Genomic DNA, 26,458 nt, shown 5'->3' with positions numbered 1-26,458 from the left:
GCAAATCCATGGGGTTGATACTATTCCCATTTTCACGTAAGACATGGAGGCTGAGCCAGAACTTGACTGCAGATGCACCCGACAGCCCCTCTCCGAAACCATCTCTTCTTGCCACTCCACTACCCAATGCTGAGGTTAATGGATCCACTGGCCTCTGACGAGTTCAAGCTCTGTATGTAATTAAGGCACTGTGGGTCTCCTAATGATTTTATGAACTATAGTAAATTGAGAAAATGGGAGCATTTGTTGCTTCATAAATTTTTGTGTAGGAAAAGAAAAATCACCCTTCCCAATGAGCATGCATACACTGGGAGATGTGCAATTCATAATTTAGATTTATAAAAAATACAAAATAGGACTTAGAGGAAGAATTTCTTAATGTCCCTGCTGAATCCAAGTTATGACCCTCTGGTCCCTACTACTTAAAACAGACTGAAAACCTGAGACGCTCTCTGTAGTTCCTCTGATGTCCATACGAAGTGTGCACAATTGTAAAGTTACTTACTCAAAAACTCAACAATAGTGTCAGCCTGACTGTGGGAAAACAACTGTCAGAGATTAATATGATGATTGACAGTTATCACAGCTCTACTGTGACTCAGAGACTGCCAGCATAAGACTAGTTTAAAACAAAGATAAAATTAATGCTGCAGAATGAAAGAGAGAACACCTAAGAGCCCACAACGGAGAAAACCTACTGGAGAAAATGAAGAGAAAATTTCAGGTATACCTGATACCTTTCGTCGCTATCTACATTAACAAGAAAAAAAAAAAAGAATATTCTTTGAGTTGGTACATCAACAAGAATTTGAAGTTGAAATTAAACTTCTCCTGCTTGCTGCCATTTTTTTTAGAACGCAACTTTTGTTGTGTGTGCATGTGTGTTTTATCAGAAAATCAAATCTCACATACTGTAGTGCTGCTGATTCAGGTAAGTCTCTTTTTCTACCATTATTATTTACTCATACAATACATTGTTGTTTTAAGCCACTAAGTTTTCTCAGAGCTTCTTATGCAATATATAAAACTGGAATAATCCCTGCCTATTAAAAAGAGTGTAACAACAAGAATAATGACTAATATAGGAAAAGGGGTTTAAAACAGGATGGAATTAAATGTTGTCAACAGTAAAACAGAAGACGGAGAAGGAAGTGATTGTAATAAATTTGTTCAAAGATCCTTGTAGAATTTGAGAGGTATGTAAAGATACTGATTCATGTTAACCTTTAACTCAATTATACGTGACAAATATTTTAAGGATAACTGCTAACAGACTAGACCTAGAAAGTTTACCTTTCAAACAGATAGACTGACTAGATGATAAGGAGTAAAGAAAACTCATTTCAGTGGAAGGCACATAATCAGGTCAAAAAAAAAAAAAACTATGAAAAAGCATAAAATATAGAAAACAAGATAGGATGTGGAAATAAATCCAAATATATTAAAAAACAACAGTAAATGTTGGGGCGCCTGGGTGGCTCAGTGGGTTAAAGCCTCTGCCTTTGGCTTGGGTTATGATCGCAGGGTCCTGGAATCGAGCCCCGCGTCCGGCTCTCTGCTCAGCGGGGATCCTGCTTCCCTTCCTCTCTCTGCCTGCCTCTCTGCCTGCTTATGATCTCTGTCAAATAAACAAATAAAATCTTTTTAAAAAAAAATAACAGTAAATGTTAAAACACTAAATACGCCGATTTTAAAAGAAGGTTACTCAGTTCGGATTAAAAATCATAAAGCCACAGATGGTTTACAGAGATACACCTGAAGTGTGCCAAAGAATGGCTAAAATGAAATCAGTGGGAAAAGACATCGAACAAAAACTAATCGAAGGAAAGTTGACATAGCAACTGATAACAGACAAACAGACTTTAAGAGAGACATCAGGATAAAAAGATGACATTATAGATGTATTTTCTTTATCGATATGCCCATTAGTCTTTAGAAAAACATGAGAAGCCAATTATAACAAATATTATAAAAGCAGTTTGTGTGATAAGCCATTATATTGTGAGTTAGTAATGGGTTTTATCAGAATGAAGAATTTTTTTTTTTCTTTTGAGAGAGAGAGAGAAAGTAGGATGGGGAGGGGAAAGAGAGAGAGGCTCCGAGTTCAGGGCAAAGCCAACACAGGGCTCGATCTCACAACCCTGAGGTCACGACCGGAACGGAAATCAAGAATCAGACAGTTAACTGACTGAGCCTCCAGGCGCCTGTGGATTGAAGAATTTCTAAACCTCATGATGATGTTGTCTTAACTCTATCAAAAATTATTTACAATCATTCCACATTTACTAATTTCGGGACCTATATAAGCATTCTTTAAGGAAAAGCTACATAAATTGTGGGGGGGGGGGGGGGGGGGGCTCAGATAACACTCACAGAATAACCAGATAAGAAACAAAAACCATCTCACCATCACAGTGTACAGACAGAAGAATGCCTATTTCAAGTATGGTTTTCTACCTGTACGTCAGGGGACAAAATATACTAAAGCTTCCTTGGATACACTAAACCATCCATCGCTTTAAAGCCTACCAAATGTCCAGGGAACTCTTCTACAACCAGTTTAAATACATAGACATCTCTGTGAACTAGATCTTTAACATGCATATGAGAAGAGAGATCTGTGATGGTCTGTGATGCCAAGAAATGCTGTGAATTCAGGTTCTAACGCCACAGGGCATCCATAGTGTCCGGTACTGTCCTTGGTCCTGCTCTGGGTGTGTCTTCACATTCAGTCTCCTGAACACGCTGTAAGGTCTATACAAAAGTATGACACTTTTTAATACTCAGCATCTATCCTTGCAGTGACCGTGTAAGGATGTCTCGGGCTTTGAAAAAGACCAGAGGACCACACACGTTGTTAGCAAGATGCATCTACTACAGTAGAGACATCAACTGCTTCCTTAAAGAGCCAACGTTTTCTCCCCATTGTCCAGTCTCTGTGCAGTTATGCACATCATGGCCCTAATGCTGAATGGAGTCCCTGAGAAGAAGTGAGATGTGTCACTCTGGGGCCAAAGCATTTAAGAGCCGATGTAGGAGTCTCCAGTGCCCTCTTCCCTTAACACCTGCCCAGAGAGGCCTTCTGTTACAGATAGTGTAATGACACGATGGTAGCCCTTAATAATCCAATATGGCAAAAATCAGGAGAATGGTCAGCCTGCATGTCTAACTCACAGTACAAAGCAAGCCCCCGTCAATCCATGTTGGACACAAAGTATTAGAAAGAAATAATCTTTTGTTCTGCTAAGTCACCGAGGATTCAGAGTTAGCTCACTTGTACAGCATAATCTGACTGAGGCTAATACAACTAGGTAACAAAAAGCAATTTAGAGTTAAGTTGTTCCAAAAAAGCATTTCATGTTCAAAGCTCTTATTCTCTAAAAGCATTTTCTAAAATTTAAAGACATGACCTGAAACAACTTTTCTTTGGCAGTAATCATGTAAAAATACCAAAAGAGCTTACAGTCACTCTTTACTACATTTGATAGCTATTCTGGAAACTAAATACTTAATACATAAATTCTTTGTTCCATTTGATTGAATTTGGGATTAAACTGCAGCTTTCCCCTCACCTTGAAAAGCGTTTTGGTTCAGAACCTACATAATACTCAAAAGACTGTATTATTTAGCATCAAAATTTGAAGTGCTTTATATAATTTCTAGAACTCTGACTCAGAGGATTGGCTTTGGGTTTTTATAAACAAAAGCAGTCTGGTGTGTCCCTTTAATATGGACATCCCTTCTCGTGGATTCATGCGGGAGGTAAGGTTGTGCTGTAGCTTCAGGCTACCAGGAAAATGATTTTACTAGCATTTGCAGTAGCCAAAATAATGATGAGAGTTTATAATCAGCAGGACCTTACAATAAGCCCAGGCACCTTCTCAAGAGCTTTGTACACATATTATCTTCTTTCTCATGACACTGGTACTTTTCTGGTCTTTTTTGTTTTTTTACAGATGAGGAAACTGAGGTTTAAAAAAGTGACATAATTCAGAAAGGGCTTCTGTCATGCATAGGGCATGCACAGGGCAGCTCCGCGGCTCTTTGTGTGGAATCGACATCAAAGAGGTTACGTAATTCTCTCAAGCCAGTAAGTGTATGGGAATTTACTAGTTTGTCTGATTGCAGAGCCTGTGTTCTTAACCTTGGATCATGGTAGAAAGAATTACTTTGTATGTATGGAGGAAAGAGTTGTAATGTATGGTAGAAACACCTTTCCCAGGCCTTACTGCTTAAAACAAAGTCCAGGTAGATAACCAGATTCTCTCTCTCCCTCCCTCCCTTTCTTTCTTTCTACCAGATGGTTTAAAGAAAAACATTAATAGTACAGGTGATAACCCCATACTGCAAAAGTCAAGAAGGTGCTGAGTAAATAACTGAAGGTTGGAAAACACAGGACTACATTTTCAACACATGGGGGAGAAACAAAGACTAGACCCAAGACACTCAAGGCCCAGCCTTCGCTGCCTCCCACTGGCTATTCAGCACCCTACGCTGGACCTTAATCCTTTAAGCATTAAACATCGATTTAAACTTTGGGATCGTAAAGCTCTGAAAAACATAATCCCAAGGCCTTGGTTAACTATTATGATCCTACCTTTATTTTACCACCCAAATGCAAGGAAATATGAAAAACATCGTACGACATGAGCCACAATATTTTTTAAGACAAAGTCCAATATGGTTGTTCTGCCATCCATCTTTGTATACGAAATAATCAACACGCAGACCCGGAGAAATATACTCAAAGGGCAGTCCAGAGAAATGCTGGCGAACTATGTGTTACTGGTCTATGGCAAGATGAGCTTGAGCCAAAATGTGAAAGAGCTGCCTCAAAAAGCCCATTATTTAACTTAATTTTCTAACAGCAAGATATTCTCAGTGAAGGATGCACGACATTGATTTAATTCTGGAGGAAGCTTCTTATCTAGTCCTAGATCGGCCGCAGGCCAGCACTTTGAGTAGCACTGGGGTACGGAGCGGCAGAGACGTCTCGTTCTCACAATGGGCATTTTCCTACCTCTGTTCAGGTACTTGAAGTTGCCTGAAATTGAGAAATGGCAAAGTAAGCCTTTTGAAGTGTTTTTCTTTGGAATGGCCAGAAAGCAAAGCACGAGACCGAAGGTTAAGGGGAATTAGACAGCGGGCCTGAAGCAAACACACTCTGTTCTGCTTTAAACAGGGCCCTGCGGCTCTCCGGGGAAAGCTGTCAGCGCTGGGTCCCCTCGGTGCTTCCGCACATGTGAGCGTCCGGCACTTTCTGTCCAGCCAGCTTGGAAGGAAGCAACGCACAGCAGTGTTGCTCTCCTCAGGGCTCACTTCTCGCCACAGAGACTGACAGTAAGTTATAAATCTAGTGATTTTTGAAAACCATTTGCAAGGCAATCATTGTTGTAATCTGGAGATTCCGAGCTATAGCTACATTGTAATCATCTCTGGAAATCTCAGGGTGTGTATGAGACTTTCTAGAGAGAGAAAATATAATTAGCACCTGTTTTAGGAATTATGTTCACACCCAAATTTACCACAAATGGCGCTTTGATATTTTAAACATTTTTTTTCTTTGTATTCCCAACAGGACGTATATATCCCTTACAATGCCTGGAGAACAATTTATTTTTCTGACCCAGGAGTATATATTTTCTCCCCAGATTAGCCAAACGTCATCTGGACTGACTTGTACAATGCAGAACCTTATGAACAATTAGCCAAACACAAGCAAAACTCCCACTTCTCGAGAGTAAGAAAATGTAAGCCAAGAGAAACACAATCAAAGTGCAGAGCGTGCCAGTTAGCCACACCTCCCCTGCCAGACGTTCCACCCAAACCCTTTCTTTCCCTTTGGGATTTATCTCTATAGAGACCATCTCTCTGTTCCACAAATAAAACCAGGCGTTGCTAGGAAACCGTCCGGCTTCTCAGGACTCCGCTGAAGTGGGGCAGCTGGTCCCTCCAGGGGTCTGAGGCCGCCCCTGACACGCGTGCTGCTGCGGGCACACCTGGATTCTCAGCGCGCCCCTGTCACAGAGCCCCAGAGAGAATGTATTTCTGGTTAGCCACAACGGCCTTAAATTGGTGACATCATTTGTACCCCAAATTCTTTTCTCCATCCTGGCCTTGCAGTTCCTCTTTTCCTCCGGGTTCCTCCCGATGTATCCCCTGGCCACCTTCCCTAATAGGGCCCTCAAGCAGTTCGAGTCACTTAATGACTCGTTCCATAGATGACACCTGTCACAGGACTGGTCCTACTAAACTTTAGAAAATTTCCACATGGCTTGGAGTTAGATTTTCAAACTTTTTGTATCAGATTTTTGTTACTTTAGAAGAAAAAAAAAATGACCTAATGGATCTTAACTCTGTTGGAGCAGATTTGGACACATTCCCTAAAGTCGCAACTACTGAGGCAGCCCACACTCCCTGTCCTGCCCTCACAAGTGGTTCGCGTCCCTCCTTTTCCCCCAGGTATCTCTACACCACCTAGCTGCTTGGTTAGGATTAACTGCAGGTCCAAGAGAGCGTCACAGCGGGGACTTAAGCAGAGGGGAAGATTGTTTCCACACATGGCAAGAACTCGGGAGCCCCAGTCCAAGCTCATTCGGACTTCTGCTCTGTCATTCCTAGCTTCAGTCTCGGTTGAGGTCTAATGGCTGCTCCACGGAGCAACAGTTCAAAGTGTCACATCCTGTCACCGCAGCCTCAGGTACAAGAGAAGGGGAAGTCCAATGACAACAGGAGACCCTGGCTTCTCACTGGAAAAGGAAGTTCCCCCCAAAGTCTTTCCCTGACCTCTCACTGGACAGAGCTGCCTCACAGCCCACTCCTAGGCTACTCACTCGCTGGATTACCATATAAGTTTAGAACTTTCCTGAGTCTGGGGAGGACCTACCTGCCCTGAGATCAATGGCTTGCTGCTGAGCCCATAATGAAGAAGGATCAGGAAACAGCTGTCAGTGAAAGCCCACATAGCTTCCACCTATGCCTCTCCACATGGGAGGGCAAAGTCCCCCCAGAACTGAGGCTCCCTCTAACCTAGAGGTCAGAATAGCCCATCTTAGCTCCAGGAGCAGTGGCTATCTCTCCCTGAAGCCGGGTCTCTGTTCACTCATTCTGAGGTCCCAGAAAAGCCAGGCTTCCTCTGAAACACAGCTGTAGCCTTCAGCTATAGGAATGCGCCACACTTAATGTCTTAGATGCTGGGACATGTGTCTTTCAGAGTCATTTGTTGCAGAAGACCTGCTGAAACCAACAACATGCGCTAGAACCCCAAGTATGTGGTACTGTCACCTGCAGGTGCTAATTTGTGTTCACCCCAGTCCCTTGAGAGGTCTGAGGGCGCCAGTTCTCTCTGCCCTGCCAGGGATCTAAAACACTAGAAAATACACTAAGAAGAACTAACAAACCCATGGAACTGAAACCACCATTTATTATTCACTCAGAATTCTCTGGAAATGGTGAGATGGGAAAATTAAGTGAAATCTCTCACTGCCTCTGGGAAAGCAAAAGCATGGAAGAAACTTCTGCTTCAGGTCCTAGGGCCATGACTAGTTCCAGACTAGCCTTCCTGATGGAAACAACTGTAAAACTGGGAGGCGGTGGTTTTCAGACATTGCACAACAGGTGGCTTAAGACGAAAACCCCAGAGAGAGAAGAATCTGATGAGGGGACTCTATGACCACCCAGGTCTCAGCCAGGGGACACTTCCTGAGTCCACGGAAGCTCCGACAAGCGGAGATCAGAGTTTGGATCAACAGGCGGGGGACGGGGAAGGGAAGAGCGATGGAGGGGTGAAGGTGAGAAGCGCACACAGGGATGCCCCCCAAGCCTTAGGCTGACGTCTAGACTGTACATGTGCGGAGAAACACGACCAAGGCTTTGTAGAGAGCAGCTGCTACAGGAGCTGGGGGTGTTGAAGTTCCTGGAGGTCCAGCCATGCTAGAGAACACTGGAGTTATGGCCCAGCCAGAGAAAAGAGCCCTGGTCGACAGCCCAGGCACCCGCTCAGACATCAGAAACGCCACTACTTGGGAAGAAGTACAACGGCCAACAAGGCCTACCATAGATCTAGCCTAACCAAGCCCTACACCAAGCCCTAACAAAATCCATAGCATAGACCAAGCTTGGAGGCTGAATCCCATCAAGTTAGAAGTGCCCGGGAACCACAATGGGCTTTCCACTGACCCATCCTCACGAAAGGGAAAACTATATTACTCATATATCTTAATGGGATAGAAGTTAACATTAAAGTAAAAATTGTTCTACAGGACTCAGGATTTCCACAACTTAGAATTCTCAACAGCCAATCTAAAATCAGTAACTGCTGGATATGCAAAGAAACAGGAAAATGGGATCCATGATCAAGAGAAAAACAGGTAATAAAAACTGCCCAGATACTGGGTTTTGCAAAGAACTTAATTAAATCAGATACATTCGATTCAATTCAAATAACTGAATGAAAATATGGTCTGAATGAGTTAACATATAGGGACTCTCATAAGAAAAATAAAATACACAAAAAAGAAAGAAGTGCAAATTCTATAAATGTAAAGTCAATAATTGAAATTTTAAAATTCCTTGGATGACAAGAGAATGAGGATGAAAATATTAAAAGTTAGTAAACTTGAAGATAGATAATATTTTTAAAATCATGTTAAAATGAAAACAGTTTTGTGAAATCTAAAAAGCTGAAGTTACATAAAACCAAAAGAATTACTTCCAAAGTCCCATCAACACTGTAAGACTTTTTGGTGAAACAATAGATATCAGAAATAAAAATACAATTTTTAAATCCTACCGTCCCCATCTTGAAAATATATTTAGACACATCCGGATAAAAATGCTGGACTCTTAAGACTTTTTCCCCCTTTTTTCATTGTTATAAGAAGAAACAGAAAAATAAAAATTCTTGAAATATTTTTCACCATTTAAGATTTCTTGTTATCAGCATGATTAGTTGAGTTACTTACATTAGTAAACACAAATCAATTTTATTTTAGTTAACATAAAATTCTTTGTTACTGAAAAACATAGATTTTAGTGGGTTGAACATTTTGATACACTGTCAACAAGTTACTCTGTTGTTACTCTGCCTTAAATCAGAGTTTGTCAAGACCGGTGCTACCAGGCTGCTGTGGGAGGAGGACCTGTGCGCTGCGGGGTGTGGAGTGGTATCCCTGGTCTCCCATTCCCTACCCCACTGTGTCAACCAAAGATGCTCAAGACATTACCAAGCGTCCTGTAGGGGGTAAAGTTGCCCCTGAATGAGAGGCACTGCCATAAACAAATAGGCCTTTTCCACCCCCCCTAATTTACTCCAAAAAAACCAACAAGAAAGATGCTTAGTTTATCATTTACAGTGAAAGCAAACATGTCTTTGTATTACAATACTTGAGGCTAAATTTTGAAAGGCATTCCCTTCTCTGAGTGAAAAACCTCCCCAACTGTGGGGAATGTTAGATTTTTTTTTATTTAACTTTTTTTATTTTTTTATAAATATATAATGTATTTTTATCCCCAAGGGTAAAGGTCTATGAATCGCCAGGTTTACACACTTGACAGCACTCACCATAGCACATACCCTCCCCGATGTACATAACCCCACCCCCCTCTCCTGACCCCCCTCCCCCCAGCAACCCTCAGTTTGTTTTGTGAAATTAAGAGTCAGGAATGTTAGATTTTTATTATCAGGTTTAATTTAGATTTTCTTTAAGCCCAGGCGGTAGGGTTTGGGTTTTTGCTTTCAATAAAGCAAATTTTATATTTCCTGGCATATGCCATTCATCATTTGCTCACCTATGCACAGCAAGTGCAAATCAGCTAAACACAGCTGGAACATTTTTATTAAAATAAATAGCAACCTATTCCTGAGTCATTTGTTAGGAAAATATGACACCTTCTTTACTTAACTGATCAAGGACACATCAGGAATTTCGAAATAAGAAGACATCACAGACTGCAAGTTGTTCTTCATGAAACTCAACCTTTAGAAACTACAGAACAGGGCAGCCCTCTCGGGTCCCCTCCCCTTTCAGGAGCTTTCTACTATCCCTTCACTATCGCTCAATAAACCTTGCTTTGCTGCCAAAAAAAAAAGAAAGAAAGAAAGAAAGAGAAACTACAGAACATTTTTTTCACATAAGTTATCTAAGTCTGGACATCTTTTTCACCAGTTTAAAAATATTAGTAAAAGTTAATATCCAATTCTTGCCACAATGGGACTACTGATCAAGGATACTGTGAAGCTTTAAAAAGAAAATATTATAAAATCTGCAGGTCCTAGCATTTAATCAGGGTAGAAATATAACCACAAAATTCACAGTGGCAAAGCTATTTATTATTGTTGATTCTCTCCTTTCTAAAGAAGAAAAAGTCCCAGAATCTTACTGGGTTTATTTGTGTGGTGTGTTCCCCACCCCACACCCCCCAGCAAAACTACACAACGGTGTTACGTCACAGTAAAACTGTCTGCTCTAAGTCGCATGCAGGCCCCTGTCACGTCACTCACCTATATGATAAAGTCCGATCCAGTCACTGGGGTCCACCTCCTCCTTAATGTCCCAGAAGATAATGAGGTTCTGGGCTTGCCCCAGCGTGTACTCGTACATGCTGGCAGTCAGGCTGGAGCGGCTCTCGGAAGTCACCAGGTCCGTGTCACTGTTCGCCCTCTGGAGGGTCATGTTCTCTGGCATGGAGCTCTGGGCGGCCAGGCTCTGGAGGTTCTCGGGGCTCAGTGTGTACCGCATCTGGGGATTTCGACGCCGCACAAAAAGCAGGTGCTCCCGGGCCGAGCTAGCCATCCCGCCTGCGCCTCGGAGGTTAGCTTCCTACAAAGCTGCGAGAGACACAAGCACAGGGCATTAGTGTTACAAGGCAAGGAAACAGGTTTAAGCTTCCCAGACATAAAGACCTAAAGAGTGTTTATTAAAGCCCGACCATGCAATAATCTTCTGCTGTCAAAATAAAACCTATTACTCTACTGTCAGTGGATGATGTCAGAAACGGCTCCTCCAGACGAAGGTCACTTAAAGGCAACGGCCATCACACACCTGCCGCCCTTGACTTCACGGAGCACGGCTTCCTCCTGGTAATCAAGGCAGGGGATTTCCCTACTAGCCCTTTTAGGTTTATCCTTTCCCCAACAACCCACCTGCAGAAACGGTCCTGTTTTCTTTCACCCCTACACGTACTTGTTTCCTGTTGAAATCAGATTTTAAAAAGCAAGACAGAAAATGTTGACATGGTTGAAATATGCCATTGAGCAAAGGATAACTTGCTCAATTTCCTTCGCACGGGAATGTAACCCATTAGAGTCTTTTTTAAGAACCTGCTCAAATGTCACCTCCTCTCTTAAATAAATACAGCGGCCACCGTCTCTAAAACTGCAACACCTCAGCCTTCCCCATCCCTCCCCTCTCCCTGTGTTTCTCTCTAACAACAATTATTACGATCTGATGTGCCACACAGCACCATGTACTTATATACTTAGTTACTGCGTACTCGTCCCAGCAAGAATGTCAGCTTGGGGAAAAGACAGTCAGTCTCCTCAGTAAATGGAGCTGGGCAGACTGGACAGCCACATGCGAAAGAATGAAACTGGACCCTTATCTTATAAAATACAAAAAACAAAAACAAAAAAACCTAAATTCAAAATGGATTAAAGATTTGAATATAGACCCTGAAGCCACAGAACTCCTAGAAGAAAACATAGGCCAGTAAGTATCTTGACATCAATCTTGGCAATAATTGTTTGGATCTGACACCGAAAGCAAAGGCAAAAAAAGCAAAAATAAACAAGTGGGACTACATCACACTAAAATGTCTCTGGACATTGAAAGAAACTATCGACCTCGAAGCTATCCTATGAAGCAGGAACAGCGTCCCGGTAGAGGGTGCAGGTAGTGACGGGGGAGATAAAGTGGAGGAAAGATGGAGGTCGTCCGTATCACTGTTTAACAAACATTCACACAGCACTGACTCTTTAAAATGATTTGGAAGACGTGTGTTTCTAAGTCAGTAGCCTCACATGCTTAAAATTTACCCTGTCTCAGTACGTTCATCTGTTAAATGGAGGTGACTTTAAAGGACCATGCAAGATTGTTGTAAGGAGTAGAAAAATCCTAAGTGAAAGTATTCAGCAAGAGCAATGACTGTTATTTAAGTAATAATGTAATTGCCGAATTAATTAATGCACTACTTAGTCTGGGGTAGCTCCAAGGACTGGAAGACAGTTAACCGAAATCAAATGCTACAGACAGACCTACCTTTACTCATGAAAAATCACTGTGAGTTCTGCCTTGTGCTAGATGACCCTGTAATTGGGAAAGAAGGAGAAAGCAGGCCATCCCTCCCCTGCCTCCCTATTCAACGTGGCTTCTGGCTTCCAGAAGCCAGAAATCAGCTACATGAGGAAACACAGCTAAGTTAAAGCTTCGGAACTCAACCATGTCTCTTAAATAACTGTTTCTACATTTAAAAAATTAATTCCAATTTCCAAACAATTCACTTGGGAAAGAACTTTTAAAGTTGAGGACCTACAAGCCGGGAACTGCACAAAGTGAGAGGGGAGATTAGAGAGAGAAGAAATTAGAAGACTCTCGGACACAGAATATGAAGCAAGTCCGTTGAAACCTCACTAAGAGCGATGAGCAGGGAGCCATTCCAGGGTCTCGAGCGGAAGAGTCAAAATATAAAATATAAGTATGACACACCATCTGAAAGCCTCCGCAGGGCTGGGAGGGAAACGGCAGTGGGGAAACCAGTTAAAAGCCGATTAGTTAAGGCATCCGGCCCTGAGAGTGGAGAAACGGATGTCAGTAACACAGAAAGGAAATAAATCAGTTGGGAATATTTCAAAGAAAGAGCCCAAAGACTTGGCAACAGAATGAATATGGGGATAAAAGTAGGGAGAAATTAGGACTAAATTCTGGATTTTCAGTCTAAGGGACAACAGAATCTCAGAAACACTAGCAGAGCTGAGAAAATCAATACCATCTTGGGTGGGTTTGAAGTAAATGAAACGTCTCCAAGGAAATGTCCCAAGGACTCTTGCGAGGGTGGGCCGGGTTTCTGGTTATGAGGCCAGCAGTAAAATAAATATTCAAATGCAAGTCTCTGCTTAATAACAGACATTATTTATTAATTAGAATCAACTATGCCAGTTCATCTAGAAAAGGCTTATTCGTTCGGGGTTTCAAAGCTTCATTCGGGGGGCGCCTGGCTGGCTCAGCCAGTGAAGGATTCAGCTCTGTTTCAGCTCAGGTCATGATCTCAGGGTCTTGAGCCCGTGTCTGGCTCCGTGCTCAGGTGTAGCCTGCTTAAGAGTCTCGCTCTCCCTCTGCCCTCCGCCCTGCCTCCTGCTCACACTCCTTCTCTCTCTCTCTCAAAAGTTAAATCAAATTAAATTTAAATTTAAAAAGCCTCATTCAGATATTTTACTCTATATAATTCAGATCGATGTAGAAGAAATAAAATCAGAAATTAGAATGCTTAGATTACAATGAGGGGCCACAATCCGAGCCATTTTTCCCCTCTAGGAAAAGTGATATGTGTTTCAGAGTTCATGTTTCCACAGTAAATAAGATCAAACATGATGCAAAAATTAATTCTCAAAGTTGCATGAAAATGAAAAAAAAATCAAACCACTCTAAATGTTATAGATAAAATTTTACTTTATAATTTTACTTTATTCAATGCAATATTCTCACATGGGAAAATCAGCTACTGAAAAGACAGAGAACGGCTGCTTGACACTTTCTCCTACTGAAATCGAAGAATTCTTCATTTGCTTCTTGGTTTTATACCTATGTCTTAGGCCATAAGAAAGACTAATTTTCTTCAGAAAATTATCCATGCTCTTCTGAAAAGCTTTAGAAGGTAAAGCTGATGGTAAGGGAAACTGATTAGTACGCCCCCATATTTGTTAACCAGAAAGCTGGTCCCTTCAAGATCCTTAGACAATCCATCCCATTCCGGAAGGACACAATGTAACCTAATGTCGCCCTCCTTAAACCCCCTCCCCCTTCTGCTGTGATTAGGTCTGCACTATGTGGCTCTCTCAGAAAACAGACATCTGCTTCAACAACAACCAAAAACAAAATCGCTCTTCTTCCAGAGGTCAAGAGAGATGCAATTACCAAGCAAATTGCAAAACACCTTACTATACAACTTCAGTTCCAAAAGCAGCATATTTGCGTAGAAGACACACAGACAGTAGCAGGTGACAAATATACTAAGCAAGTGTTTTCATGTAAAATATTTTTGCTCAAGAATCTGGAGGTGAATGTCAATTGACTAGATCTCACCTGAAGGGCAAGAACTGACAACATTCCTCGTCAAAAGACTTTTACAAACTAGAAATTTTACAAACTAGGATTTTAACTTCTTAGACTGGACACTGACAAGCAAAATCAATAATAACAACTTGGGGCACCTGGGTGGCTCAGTGGGTTAAAGCCCCTGCCTTTGGCTCAGGTCATGATTCCAGGGTCCTGGGATCAAGCCCCACATCAGGCTCTCTGCTAGGCAGGGAGCCTGCTTCCTCCCTCTCTCTCTGCCTGCCTCTCTGCCTGCTTGTGATCTGTCTGTCAGATGAATAAATAAAATTTAAAAAAAATAATAATAATAACAACTAACATCCTTATTTAACCTTTCAAATTAAAAACATATATATACCACACAACACCCCCCACACACACACGCACACCCCTGCTCAACTAAACTATGCTTCAAACTCCCATGTGTGTTTTACTACATAAATAAGGAAAACAAGGGGAGGAAACTGTGTCAAGAGACATGAAGGAAAACATAATTAGCCTCCAATAAGCAGAGATGTGAGAAATCTAGGAAGAAATGAGAGACCATCAGACCCCCAAGGCTAGCTGACACACGAGATGAAGAAAGCCATCACCAAAATCTCAACTGAACATGCCTCCCCAGTGGCTTTCCGCCGTATCTGCTGTTACAAGAAAGCAATCATAGTCATTACTCAGTGCTTCATACGTAATCATAACCCCAATGCTCAGCTTCCTCAGCAAAAATGTTCTAGCAGAATGATTAATACCAGAAAATCCCTGCTCTATGACTTGCCAGTAAATGCACCCAGGATACCACGGCGTTTTACAGAGAGTCCAAGATGACTGAAACTGCCCCTCCCTTCCGCTTCCTCTCAGACAGAGAAGTATCAGAAAATTCCATTTACCCGCCAGGCTGCTGCTCTTTAAGAAAAGCCTCACCTTCTTCTCACTTCATCAAGTAATATGTCAGGATCCACAACACAAAGACAGTCCACTTGTCAGTTTGGAAAAGGAATGTACGCAAATGGGGAGAAATAATTTTAAGTTCCAAAAGCTTTTCATTTTTTTTTAAAGATTTATTTATTTATTTGACAGACAGAGATCACAAGTAGGCAGAGAGGCAGGCAGAGAGAGAGGAAGGGAAGCAGGCTCCCCGCTGAGCAGAGAGCCCGATGTAGGACTCCAGCCCAGCACCCTGGGATCATGACCCGAGCTGAAGGCAGAAGCTTTAACCCACTGAGCCACCCAGGCACCCCAAAAGCTTTTCATTTTAAAGATTGAGTCCAACAGCTCTTGCAAGAGGTGGTTTAAGCCTTAAATCACTAAATATACAGTTAGATAAATAAATAAGAGAAAGTAATTTATATTTGGCTTCATTCTTTTTAGTTCTTTCAATTCAATAAGGTTTTTAATTCAATTATGAAACTTTTCTTCGCAGGTGTGAATGGGTAATTCCCAAAAGATAAAAGTTAAATAATTAATATTATGTATCTAAAAACACGTTTTTAAAAAATGAGATATAATTTTTTATCCATTAAAATGTCAACTTCGAAAACTAACTGTACTCGGGAGTGAGGGTGCAGGGAGACACGCATTCCTTCTCGCTCTGCTGAGAGGAGAGCAGGCTGCCGAGCGGGCGGTTCCACACAGCCTGTCGGGGCCCTGGGAGAAGAAAAGACATCTAGCCCAAAACTGAAGGCAATTTCCTCAAAAAAAAAAAAAAAAAAAAAAGGAAGTGGTTATTAGAAGACAAGGACATGAATGTTGGACAAAAATAAAGGAAAAAGAGAAGGAAACTAACAAAATATCAGCACCCAAATGACAAATCCTTATATATATAATGAGAGAAGAAAACAGAATAGGATCTCAGGTATGGGAGGAACAAAGGCAACAATATTACTCATTTACCTCAAAAGTTGAAGATGCACTGTAATGAACCCCTTCCTGGAATGATATTCATTGGCATAGATATTGATTTTTTAAAACACTGATCAATATTGTTAAAATGTTATTACATTAAGAAGGGTAGAACTTCAAGAATCACTCTTAAACGTTATACCAGATTAGAAAAACGGGAAACAGAGCTTCATGTATTTTCAAGACCTTTTTAAAAATTCCAACCTCTTTTTCAGTAAACACACGTGAAATTCCATGGTCTACCTATTTAAAAAAAAACAAAAACAAACAAAAAAAAAAAAACCAAAAACAAAAACAAAACTCTTTGCTTTTATTTCAAGCGCTCTTATGGTTTGCTTCTCCGTTGACAAATATTAATGGTTTGTGTGGGGGAAGCGGAATCAATTCATTTCAAAGTCATCTCTTTTGAAAGATATTAAACTTTTACTCCCTGAACATCCCTAGGGTAAAAGATGTTTTATTTTTCTTTTGCATGGAACACATGCCAAAACATTATCTTCAGCTACTAGAGCTGTAAATAATTACCAACTGTCGGCAATCGGAATTCAGATATTACAAATTCTACATGACTTCGTGGGGGTCGGAAGACATGGGCCGGGGGCAGTCTTCCCTGGGATGCAAACCACAAAGCATGAGCTCCCAGTTACAGACTGTCAAAAGCTGCCAGAAAAGACAACTGTACTGCAATAAATTGTTCATTCCGTAAAACACCCAGAGGTTGTAACTGTGAACGCTAGTAATAGCAGCTGCACTACCCTGTACCCCCAAAGAACACATTTTTGAAGCCTTCATGCTTCTCTCCATTCCTACTTCCACAGCAAGACTAAGCCAAGTTCCAGTCAGGTCCCACCCAGACGGTCACTTCCCAGCGTGCCCTCGGACTCCAGCGTTTTCTCCCGACCCACCCGCTCTCTCCCTGCAGCATTTCTTCAGGGACGGCACCCCCAGTCCAGTCAGTAGCATAATTAAAGGGCCGGGATGAAAGCAAACAAAGGTGCAGGGGTGCAACCAAGTTTTGGCAGGGCGAGCGGGGCGGGCCTCTCACAGGGAGCGACATTTAAGCTGAGGAAGCTAAACCGGAAGTTAGGCCTTCCCGAAGTCCGGGTGGCGGGCGGGTGAGGAAGGCATGAATTTGCACCTCGGCTCTGAGGGTCAAGGTGGAGGGGGGAGGGCGGATTTTTGAGTGGATTTCTTTACACTTCCTGAAAGAAAATATTAAAAACTTCCATCTGGGACTTACTCCAATGTAAGCTTGTCTATGCAGCCATGCACGGAAGTGCTCAGCAGGCTCCCCACTGGCCCCGCCATGCTCTCCCCCTGCAGCCCCCAGTCCTCCTGTCTTTCTGAGGAACAGCCAGCCAGAAGGCCAAACTCCTACTGCTGGATCCCGGGGGGCCTTTTTATATCATTCATCTCCCTCATACTCCACAACGCCTCAGCGTCTAATTACAAAGATCCACGTCTTCTCTTGTCAGACGATACACTCTCCAAGGACAATTACTGTTTCTCTCACACATCATCTCCACAAAAGAGTAAGTGTTCAGGAAATATTTTTGAATGGAGGGCATTAACTGCCCCTAATGAAAAAAGAAGAATTTGAAAGGATCGAATGGACAGTAGGGGCGCATGTTGACTTCTCTTTAGAATGTAGCAGCCATTCAGAAAGGATTTGAGTAAAGGGCCTACTTTATGCTGCAAGGTACAAGGCAAGGTCCTTGCTACAGTATGGAAAGAAATAAAACCCAACCTACGTGTGGGAAATCAAGAGCAACTGCCCTCTGTAAGGTATAAGTGCGGAAGTCAGCAGGAGTTCGCTGCAGAGAATGATGGGCAGGGGCTGGAGGGTTTAGAAGCCTAATGAGAAAAACTAAGCTGGGCTGTGAAAGATAGGAAGAGGCCACGGAAATATGGCATGAGTCCTAAGCCAAAGAAAGAATCCAGTTTAAAAAAGGGAAGAAAGGAATTAGCTTTCAATGGCTTCACTCTGATGCAAACCACTATCTCTATCCTCTGAATAAAGAATCACATCCTTTGTTGCTCCTAGTCTTGATTTTCTGCTATCTACCCTCAAAGCAGCAGCTGGGATGACTTTTTCAAATATAAGTAGGACTACTTGCTCTTAACTCAAAACCCTCTAGGAGCCCCCATTTCACTTAGAATAAAAGCCAAAACCCATGTAATGGCCTACAAGGCCCACATGATCTGGTCCCTGGTCCTCTCTGACTTCATGTACCACTATGGCCACCCATGCTCATGCTCACCCTGTGCCACTACAGTTCCTAGAAGGCATCAGCCATCCCCTACCACAGGCCCTTTGCATCTGCTGTTTCCTTTGCCACAGAAGCTCTTCTCTTCAATATCCACATGGCTCATTTTGCTACCCCTTCACATGTTTACCAAATGCCACACTCTCAGTAGGACCCTCCCTGATCACTCTTATTAAAATTTCAACTGCCTCAACACTACCCTTTCCCTGCTTTATTTTTCCTCCATAGCACTGTCACATTCTAGTATCCAGTATGAGTTATTAGCGCCTCTCTAGTGTCTAGTGTCTCTCCACACTAGAATACGTGCTTCATGAAGAGTTAGAAGTGACAGACAGATGTCACCTCTAAGTAGGCAAATGAATTTAGATGGTTTTTCAGGAGAGCACCAAGAACAATGCCCATTCAATTAAATGATCGATTGTTGTTTTTAATTTTACAGGTGAGTCACAACCTGTGAATACAAGGGATGTAAGTGACACAATTTCACTGGCACCATGTGATGGCTGTGGGCGGAAGCTGCAAACATACAGGTTAACATTTCAAAGTCTGAGATTACCAACCAACGTTTGCCATTATTACTGAGCTTCACAAAAGGCACATTTGAACAGAAAAAGGAAAAAGGGATGGAATCAAACAATAAGTAATGATCACGTTAGAGTGGGGAGTCACATGTAAGTCATAAACACAGACTGCTAAACTGACCTGGGTGTCCATACAAGCAATCTCCAATGCCTATCATGTGTGAGGCCCTCTTCTAGCTCCAAGGAACCAGGATGAAACACGCCCCATTCTCAAGGAACTTCAGAGTCTTAAGACTAGAAAGGGAATGGGGCACCCAGGCGGCTCAGCTGGTTGAGCATCTGACTCTCGGTTTCAGCTCAGCTCATGATCTCAGGGTCCTGAGACAGAGGCCCACACTGAGCTCCCTGCTCAGCAGGGAGTCTGCTTCTCTCCCTCCCCCCAGACAGTCCCTCCCCCCCCCACCCCCCACTCACTCTCTCTCTCCTGTAAATAGAAAAGGAATGAATTTAATAAATCACCCAATTTCTAAGATTCGCAGTGGTTTGGAGAATCATTTGGAAGAACCAAAAAATTAAACGAACGTCAACGTGCAGCATGTGGATAAGGAAACAGTTCTGTTCAGTATCATGATCCTGCTTATCAACGTCGAGCTTAATCTCAACTCAAGAATTAGGATAAGAAATGTTTGAAACCTTTCCCGGAAGAACTACCTGTATTTTCACAGTACTATCGTTTTCAAATCCCTTTGACAAAAAAGAGCTCTTTTTCTGCCTAGGTATTCATTATCCAGCTGCGCCCTGTTAAGAAGCTGAGGAAGAAAGCAAAACATATCACCAAACAAGGAACTGCAGACTTCAAGCTTAATCCCCATTCAACCACTGCTTCCGAGCAGCGACAGTTGATCCCTGCCAGTCACGTCTGTCAGTCATTCACGGGGCCTCAGCCGCGCCAAGAATAAACTGAGGGAGAAGAGAAACTGCACGAACTGGTAAAACATTCAGGAATTCATAAGAGTCAATGAAAGAGATTTTTGAATCACTTCTTGAATCACATGCCAAACCACGGATGAATAAGGGTTAGAACTGGTAGAGTTAGAACAGTTGACAAGCGAAGGAGGAAGAAAATGAGAAGCAATTTGAATGTCACAGAATTAAATACGGGCTGTGGGAGGGTCGACCGAGCCCCGGCACAGTTTCTGTAATAAGGCTTTCACGACTGTGGCAAGAAAGACAAACATGACACGGTGCTATTGTACAATTCTCTTGAAAAAATTAACTCCTTTCAACTCCTTTCAACTCTTGAAAAATTTCAACACCTTCCTTTGCCCTTTTTTCCTTCTAATAATTGGGCCATATTTGTGATTCTTTCCTGTATGTAAGGTAAAGTGATACCCATAATTTGAACTTTTCCTTGTCCAGGTCAAACCCTTTTCCCCCCATTTACTATAAAACTTGGCTTCCCGGGGCGCCTGGGTGGCTCAGTGGATTAAGCCTCTGCCTTCGGCTCAGGTCATGATCTCAGGGTCCTCGCATCGAGCCCGGCTTTGGGCTCTCTGCTCAGCAGGGGGCCTGCTTCCCCCTCCCCCTCTGCCTGCCTCTCTGCCTACTTGTGATCTCTGTCAAATAAATAAATAAAATCTTTAATAAAAAAAAATACTTTAAAAGGCCTGCTTTCCTGTTATCTCCTGTCTACCCTCTGCCCCACTCTCACCCTCGGGTTATCTCCACAGCTACCCTGTGATGGAGCCATTACTTCTAGATCTGATTTCCAGATGAGAGCACCAAGTGAGTGGGTGACCCAGCTGAGATCCACACACAGGTCCTTAAAGCCTGCTTCTCTGCCCATATACCGCAGCTTCCTGGGGTTTCTATACCTGGGCCATATCATGTGGTACCTAGGGTTACCCACAAAGCTGTGGGGTGGGGAGATAAAATCATCTAGGTATAGGGTTTAAAGTCAGTGCCCTAACGCAGGTGCCAAGTAACCTCTCACTGCCAAAGCAGAGCTTCTGAGTGGCCTGAACTGGCCTGCTTTCCCCCAAGTCTTCTTTCTGGACCTCAATTTTGGTCCACCTACTATAAGCTTTGCAGGCACAGAAAGTCATTACTTATTACTTGTTATGAGCCCCAGATTAATTACAAGTCAACTTTATAAGCCCATATTGCTGTTGAGAAGTGGGACTCTCCCTCCTTTAAGGCAGTCTCCACCTACTCTGACAACTCTGTAAAGTGTGGGGGTGACAGAGATCCCAGACAGCAGCTTTGCCAAGGGGAGCCCTTCCAGAGTAGGACTCCGGACAAGTCCCACCCTTTGCCTTTCTCTTCTCACCCACCCATTTCTTTAAAGGACCATGAATACATAATTAAAGGGCTCCTTGTTCAAGCACGTGAAAGCCTAAGGTAAGCTGGAAGATGAAACTCTGCCTCCCATACCAGCTCCCGTTCTCAAGGCTCAATTCCACGGCATTGGAGGCACCGCAAAACCAGTGCTGGGCCCTCTTCCTCTGAAGAGGAAGAAGGAGGGAATCAGTTATTCCAAGTGGGATGCTGCCTAAAGTACCGGCTTCCTCCCCCCCAGCACTGATGCACACACTAATCCTCGGGGTGCCCTGACGGCTCTCCCGCTGTCTTCAGAACCACAGCCTCACACAAAGCAATTTGCTCTTCTCTATCCCCTTCCTGGTAGTCTCGTGGGATGTCCGGCGTAGTGGCAGATGCCCAGTCATTACTGCAAGTAGAACAAACGAGAATATACGATGAAACAAGGTTTGACGTCTCGTGCAGTGATTTCTAGAAAACAGGCAATTCTTACAAAATAATGACAGAACTATTTTAGTTGGGTTGTGCATCAGATAAAGTCACATAAGAAAAACTGCCAATTTCTCTCTAAAGATGCTGAAAAAATTTCATTTGTTTCCATGAGTCGAATTAGTTTAACTTATTAAATTTAAAGAAATTGGATTCCTGCCCCCAAATTCAATATACAAGACGCAGCATTTTAGTTAATAGATTAAAATCTATTCAAAGAAAGGAATCCATTCAGTTTATAAATGAAATTAAATTCTTATTTTTGCTTAGAATCCTGCATTATTAAATTTAGGAAGATACCACAGCCTTAAATAATCATTTCAAAGTGAAAATCTCATTAAAATGAAAATCAATTATTGGTTGTAATTAGGGAAATATCTCAAGACACTATACACTTATCCATTATCGCTTTCATGCCATTTTTTCCAGTTTATTTATTTATCTATTTAAGTAATCTCTATGCCCAATATGGGGCTAAACTCTTGGCCCCAAGATCAAGAGCGGCATACTTTTCAGACTGAGCCAGCCAAGTGCCCCTGCAATCTTTTTTATTTTTTTAAAGAAGGATCCCAGAGTAAACCAAAAACCCACTCTTTGTAATAGTAAGAAGCCCTTCTGCCCTGATACATGATTAAATGGGATAAGAGAAGAGATTCTGGATATAGCATTTTTCTCCTCCTCTTCTCCTTAAAGAGGAAAGTGTTCCCCTGTCCGCCTTCTGGCAATGTGAGGACTTTGGTGGTCAGCCAGGCTGAGAACCAGAGAGACATTTATAGACTACTCCAGCCTCAATCCAGAGTGTCCATCCCAAGACCCACTCTTAGGCTCTTCTGACACTTTTCTCTTTGTGGTTAGGCAAGTTGGGCTGGGTTTCTGCCACAGACATCAAGAATCTTAGACAATACACGGGCTTTGTGTAAGACCTACATGATAGGTGAAGCTGGGAGGCAAAACTGAAAACTCCAAAGAATGTGACTTGCCCTACAAACCATGGTGTTAGCCAGGGAGGGGTGAGGGAAGAGAGACAAGAAAAAGCCTGGGGTGTGAGGGGCGGGGAGAGAGGGCAGGGAGGAATGCGGAGATCAAAATATACAAACTTCCAGTCACAAGATGAACAAGTTCTAGGGATCCAGTGGCGATTATAGTTAATAATGCTCCATTATATACTTAAAAACTGCTAAGAGAATAGATCTTAAGTGCTCTCACCACAGAAAAGAAATGGTAATTACGTGATGTGACAGAAGTATTCGCTAAAATTACAGTGGTAGGGGCACCTGAGTGGCTCAGTCAGCTGTGTCCACCTTTGGCTTAGGTCATGACACCAGAGTCCTGGGGTGGAGCCCCATCCATCCCACCACCCCATCTTTGCCACAAGCTCTCTGCTCAGCCAGGAGCCTGCTTCCTCCCTCTTCCTCCCTGTCTGCCTGCCCCTCCCCCTGCTTGTGCTCTCTCCCTCCTCTCTCTCTGTCAAATAAATAAAATCTTTAAAAAATAAAGTAAAACAAAACTAATCATGTTTTACATCTTACGTACACAATGTTATATGTCAGTTATAACTCAAAAAGCCGGGGCTGAGGACAAGACCAAAGGAAAAAGACTGTGGCGATTAGGTATGCAATGCATTTTTTTCCTGGGATATTTGGGTTAGGAAAAGAAAGATGGGAAAAGCAGCTACCAGGAATATGACAAGCAAGAGAATGTGTTAAACTATCATTTTCTAGACCATCAGCCCAAATCTACTAATCCTAACCTACCTATGGGGTAGGGCGCATACATCAGATTTTTAACATACTCCCCAGTTAATGTTGTTAATGCTGAAATCTGAGAACTGCTAACATAAGAAATTACCAGTGAGTGAGTCAGTGTCCCTATGTAGTCCCATGTTAGACCAAATAACATAGATACTATCTTCCCAAGTACATCCAAGTTTTTTAAACCACATTTTAAAAGAACCAAAAGGCAACTGAGAGATTTCAGCCTTTGTAAAACTTTTTCAATTCTATTTTTTTAAGGAGGAATAAAAACACTTTCTCTTGTGTATTCAGAATCCCACACAAATTACCTTTACAGTTCAATTTACTATATAGAAATCATTTTGGTTTTGTATTTTCAGTTAAATTCTGAACTGAGATTACAATATTGTAAAAAAAAAAGGGGGGGGAGGATTGTTACATTAATTCAGTACTTTTAACATACAAAATTGAAATACATAAGTTCAAACTTCAGATTTATGTGAAATCTTCAAATTCTTAATTTTCATTAAGAAATGAAGAGACGTTTTCATGAAGAAATGAAGACATTTGTTAAACTTACCATCTCACTCACATGCGAAATTTGCAACTCTGAGCTATTATACATAGAACAACCCTCCTATGAATGTGGCAGAGTTGACACGCCCTGAAGCTCAAAGCTGTATAGTCAAGCCAAGGACTCAAAGTTCATGATCTTCTAAAAGGTCTGCCATGTCAGGACCACAAAGCACAATCGATTTTATTTTCTATAGAATTTAGACTGACATAATTATTTAAACTTACAAAAAAATTTAAATAACACAAGACTTTATTTATCCCCATCTTTATTCGAAAACAAAAATTGCATGACATGTTGGCACATGACCTTCCATAAGCTGAAAAGAAGCAAGAGAAAAAAGCAAGGGGAAGCAAGCCAGGGGTAAAGTTTATATGCAAAACTCACACCATTCAGCACTGCTCAGGTACTAGAAATAGGCCATTAATTTGTCTCTGAACTTTCTAGCATCCCAACCAAAAAGTTACAAGAATCACAGGATCAGCCCTGTGTCCTAATATAAATAAGAATGTTTTCCTGGTGATGAAACCTGAGAGAATATTCTCCTATTAGTCTTCATGATAAACGAAGTACCAATGCGCATTCCTATACCTCCACCAACTACGACAGTCTTCTTGTATTACCATTTTCGTGACACATCACAGGCTTAACACAAATTGCTCCCATCGAGGCACATTCACACACGACTCTACAATGGTCTACAATGTGCCACCACGACAAGAACCACCAGCCACATGTGGTGGCTACTGAGCATCAGAAATGTGGCCAGTCCAAACTAAGATATGTTATAAGTGTCAAATACACACCAGAGTTTAAAGACTTGGTACCTCCAAAGGAAAGTAAAATATCCCATTAATACATTTTATGTTGATTACATATTGAAATGATAGTGTTTCAGGTATATCAAGTTAAATAAAATAGGTGTTCTTGGTTTTGTTTATTTAAATTTTGCTTCATTAACATACAGCATGATATTGGTTTCTGGAATAGAATTCAGTGATTTGTCACTTACACACAATACCCAGTGCTCATCACAATAAGGGCCCTCTTTAATCCCATCACCCACCTAGCCCATCCGCCACCCTCTTCCCTCCCATCTAAAATCATATGGTATTTTCCTTTCTCTGAATGACTTATTTCACTTGGCATACTATACTCTAGCTCCATCCATGTTATTGCAAATGGCAAAATTTCATTCTTTTGATGGCTGAGTAATATTACATGATGTGTGTGTGTGTGTGTGTGTGTGTGTGTGTGTACACACCACTTTATCCATTCTTCAGTTGATGGACATTTGGACTCTCTCATAACTTGGCCATTGTTGATAATGCTGCTGTAAACATCACAGTACAGATGCCCCCTTTGAAACTATATTTTTGTACATTTTGAGTAAATACCTAGTAGTGCAATTGCTGGGTCATAGAGTAGTTCTATTTTTAACTTTTTGAGGAACCTCCATACTGTTCTCCAGAGTAGCTAAATAGAATATATTTCAAAATCACTCTTACCTATTCTTTTTACCTTTCTCAAGGTGGCTCCTAAAAGCATTAACTAACATGAGTGGCTCACAATATATTGCTCCTGGAATGGGGCTGTCTAGTAGCTAGCCTCTAGTTAAACTCAAGGATAAAATTTAAACTTAAATTTTAGAGCTTAGAGCAATAACCCGACTTCATATTTTTTAAGCAATTCTTGGTGAATGTAATTTCTTATAAATTAGTTTTCCATAAGAATGTGGCTAATGGAAAATTCAAGATAATGTCCACTAATAAAAATCTGACCTTGAATGACACAAGTGATTAAGGGCAAAGCCTCTGGGAGGGGTCTCATTCTTTTATCAACATGAAGGAGGCTGACCAGTACATGTGCCTACATAAAGGCCACTCTTCTCCTGCATGGAGGCTGGGTGGAAGGATAAGTTCTGGGCAACATGTTCACTAGAAAACAATTCTGGGCCTTGTCTATGCAGAGCCAAATGAGAGACTGACCCCACGGCTCTAAGGAAAAAACATGAGCCCCATAAAAGAGCCTGGTATATTTTTAGAGCAGGGCTAATCAGTGGGCCACTGTCCAATGAGATAATCCTAGAAGCCCAGCAAATCAATTCTAAGACGATGCCCCATCCACAAAGACCATTGAGAATCCATGATGAAATTGTGGCCTCCAATGAAAAATACCTTATTTTCTGGTAAATTGCTTTTAATAGTAATTAGTTATGTTTAAGTAATATGTTTAGGGAACTCAGCAAGACCTTTATATGTATTCATTCTGCCTTCAAAAACCATGCAAGTAAATTCACCCACTCACACAAGAGAGAAGGGGGTAGCCACCGTTCTTTTCTAAGAAAACA

At 41.9% G+C, this 26,458-nt stretch overlaps 1 protein-coding gene across 2 annotated transcripts in view; it reads right to left on the bottom strand.

Moving 5' to 3' along the window:
- Positions 1–26,458, bottom strand: part of HECW2 (HECT, C2 and WW domain containing E3 ubiquitin protein ligase 2) — a 352,056-nt gene that overhangs the window by 208,722 nt on the left and 116,876 nt on the right. For both annotated transcript variants that reach the window (XM_032860185.1, XM_032860184.1), the window contains exon 2: positions 10,502–10,828. In XM_032860185.1, coding sequence (XP_032716076.1) covers positions 10,502–10,793 — 292 coding nt within the window. In that variant the 5' untranslated portion in view covers positions 10,794–10,828. The remainder of the gene's footprint in view (positions 1–10,501; positions 10,829–26,458) is intronic.

The sequence above is a fragment of the Lontra canadensis genome, unplaced genomic scaffold (genome assembly GCF_010015895.1).
Source record: "Lontra canadensis isolate GAN:19392208 unplaced genomic scaffold, GSC_riverotter_1.0 scaffold18, whole genome shotgun sequence".
Taxonomy (NCBI): Eukaryota; Metazoa; Chordata; class Mammalia; order Carnivora; family Mustelidae; genus Lontra; species Lontra canadensis.
Note: the sequence above shows the minus strand (reverse complement) of the source record. Positions and strands in the feature narration are given on the sequence as shown.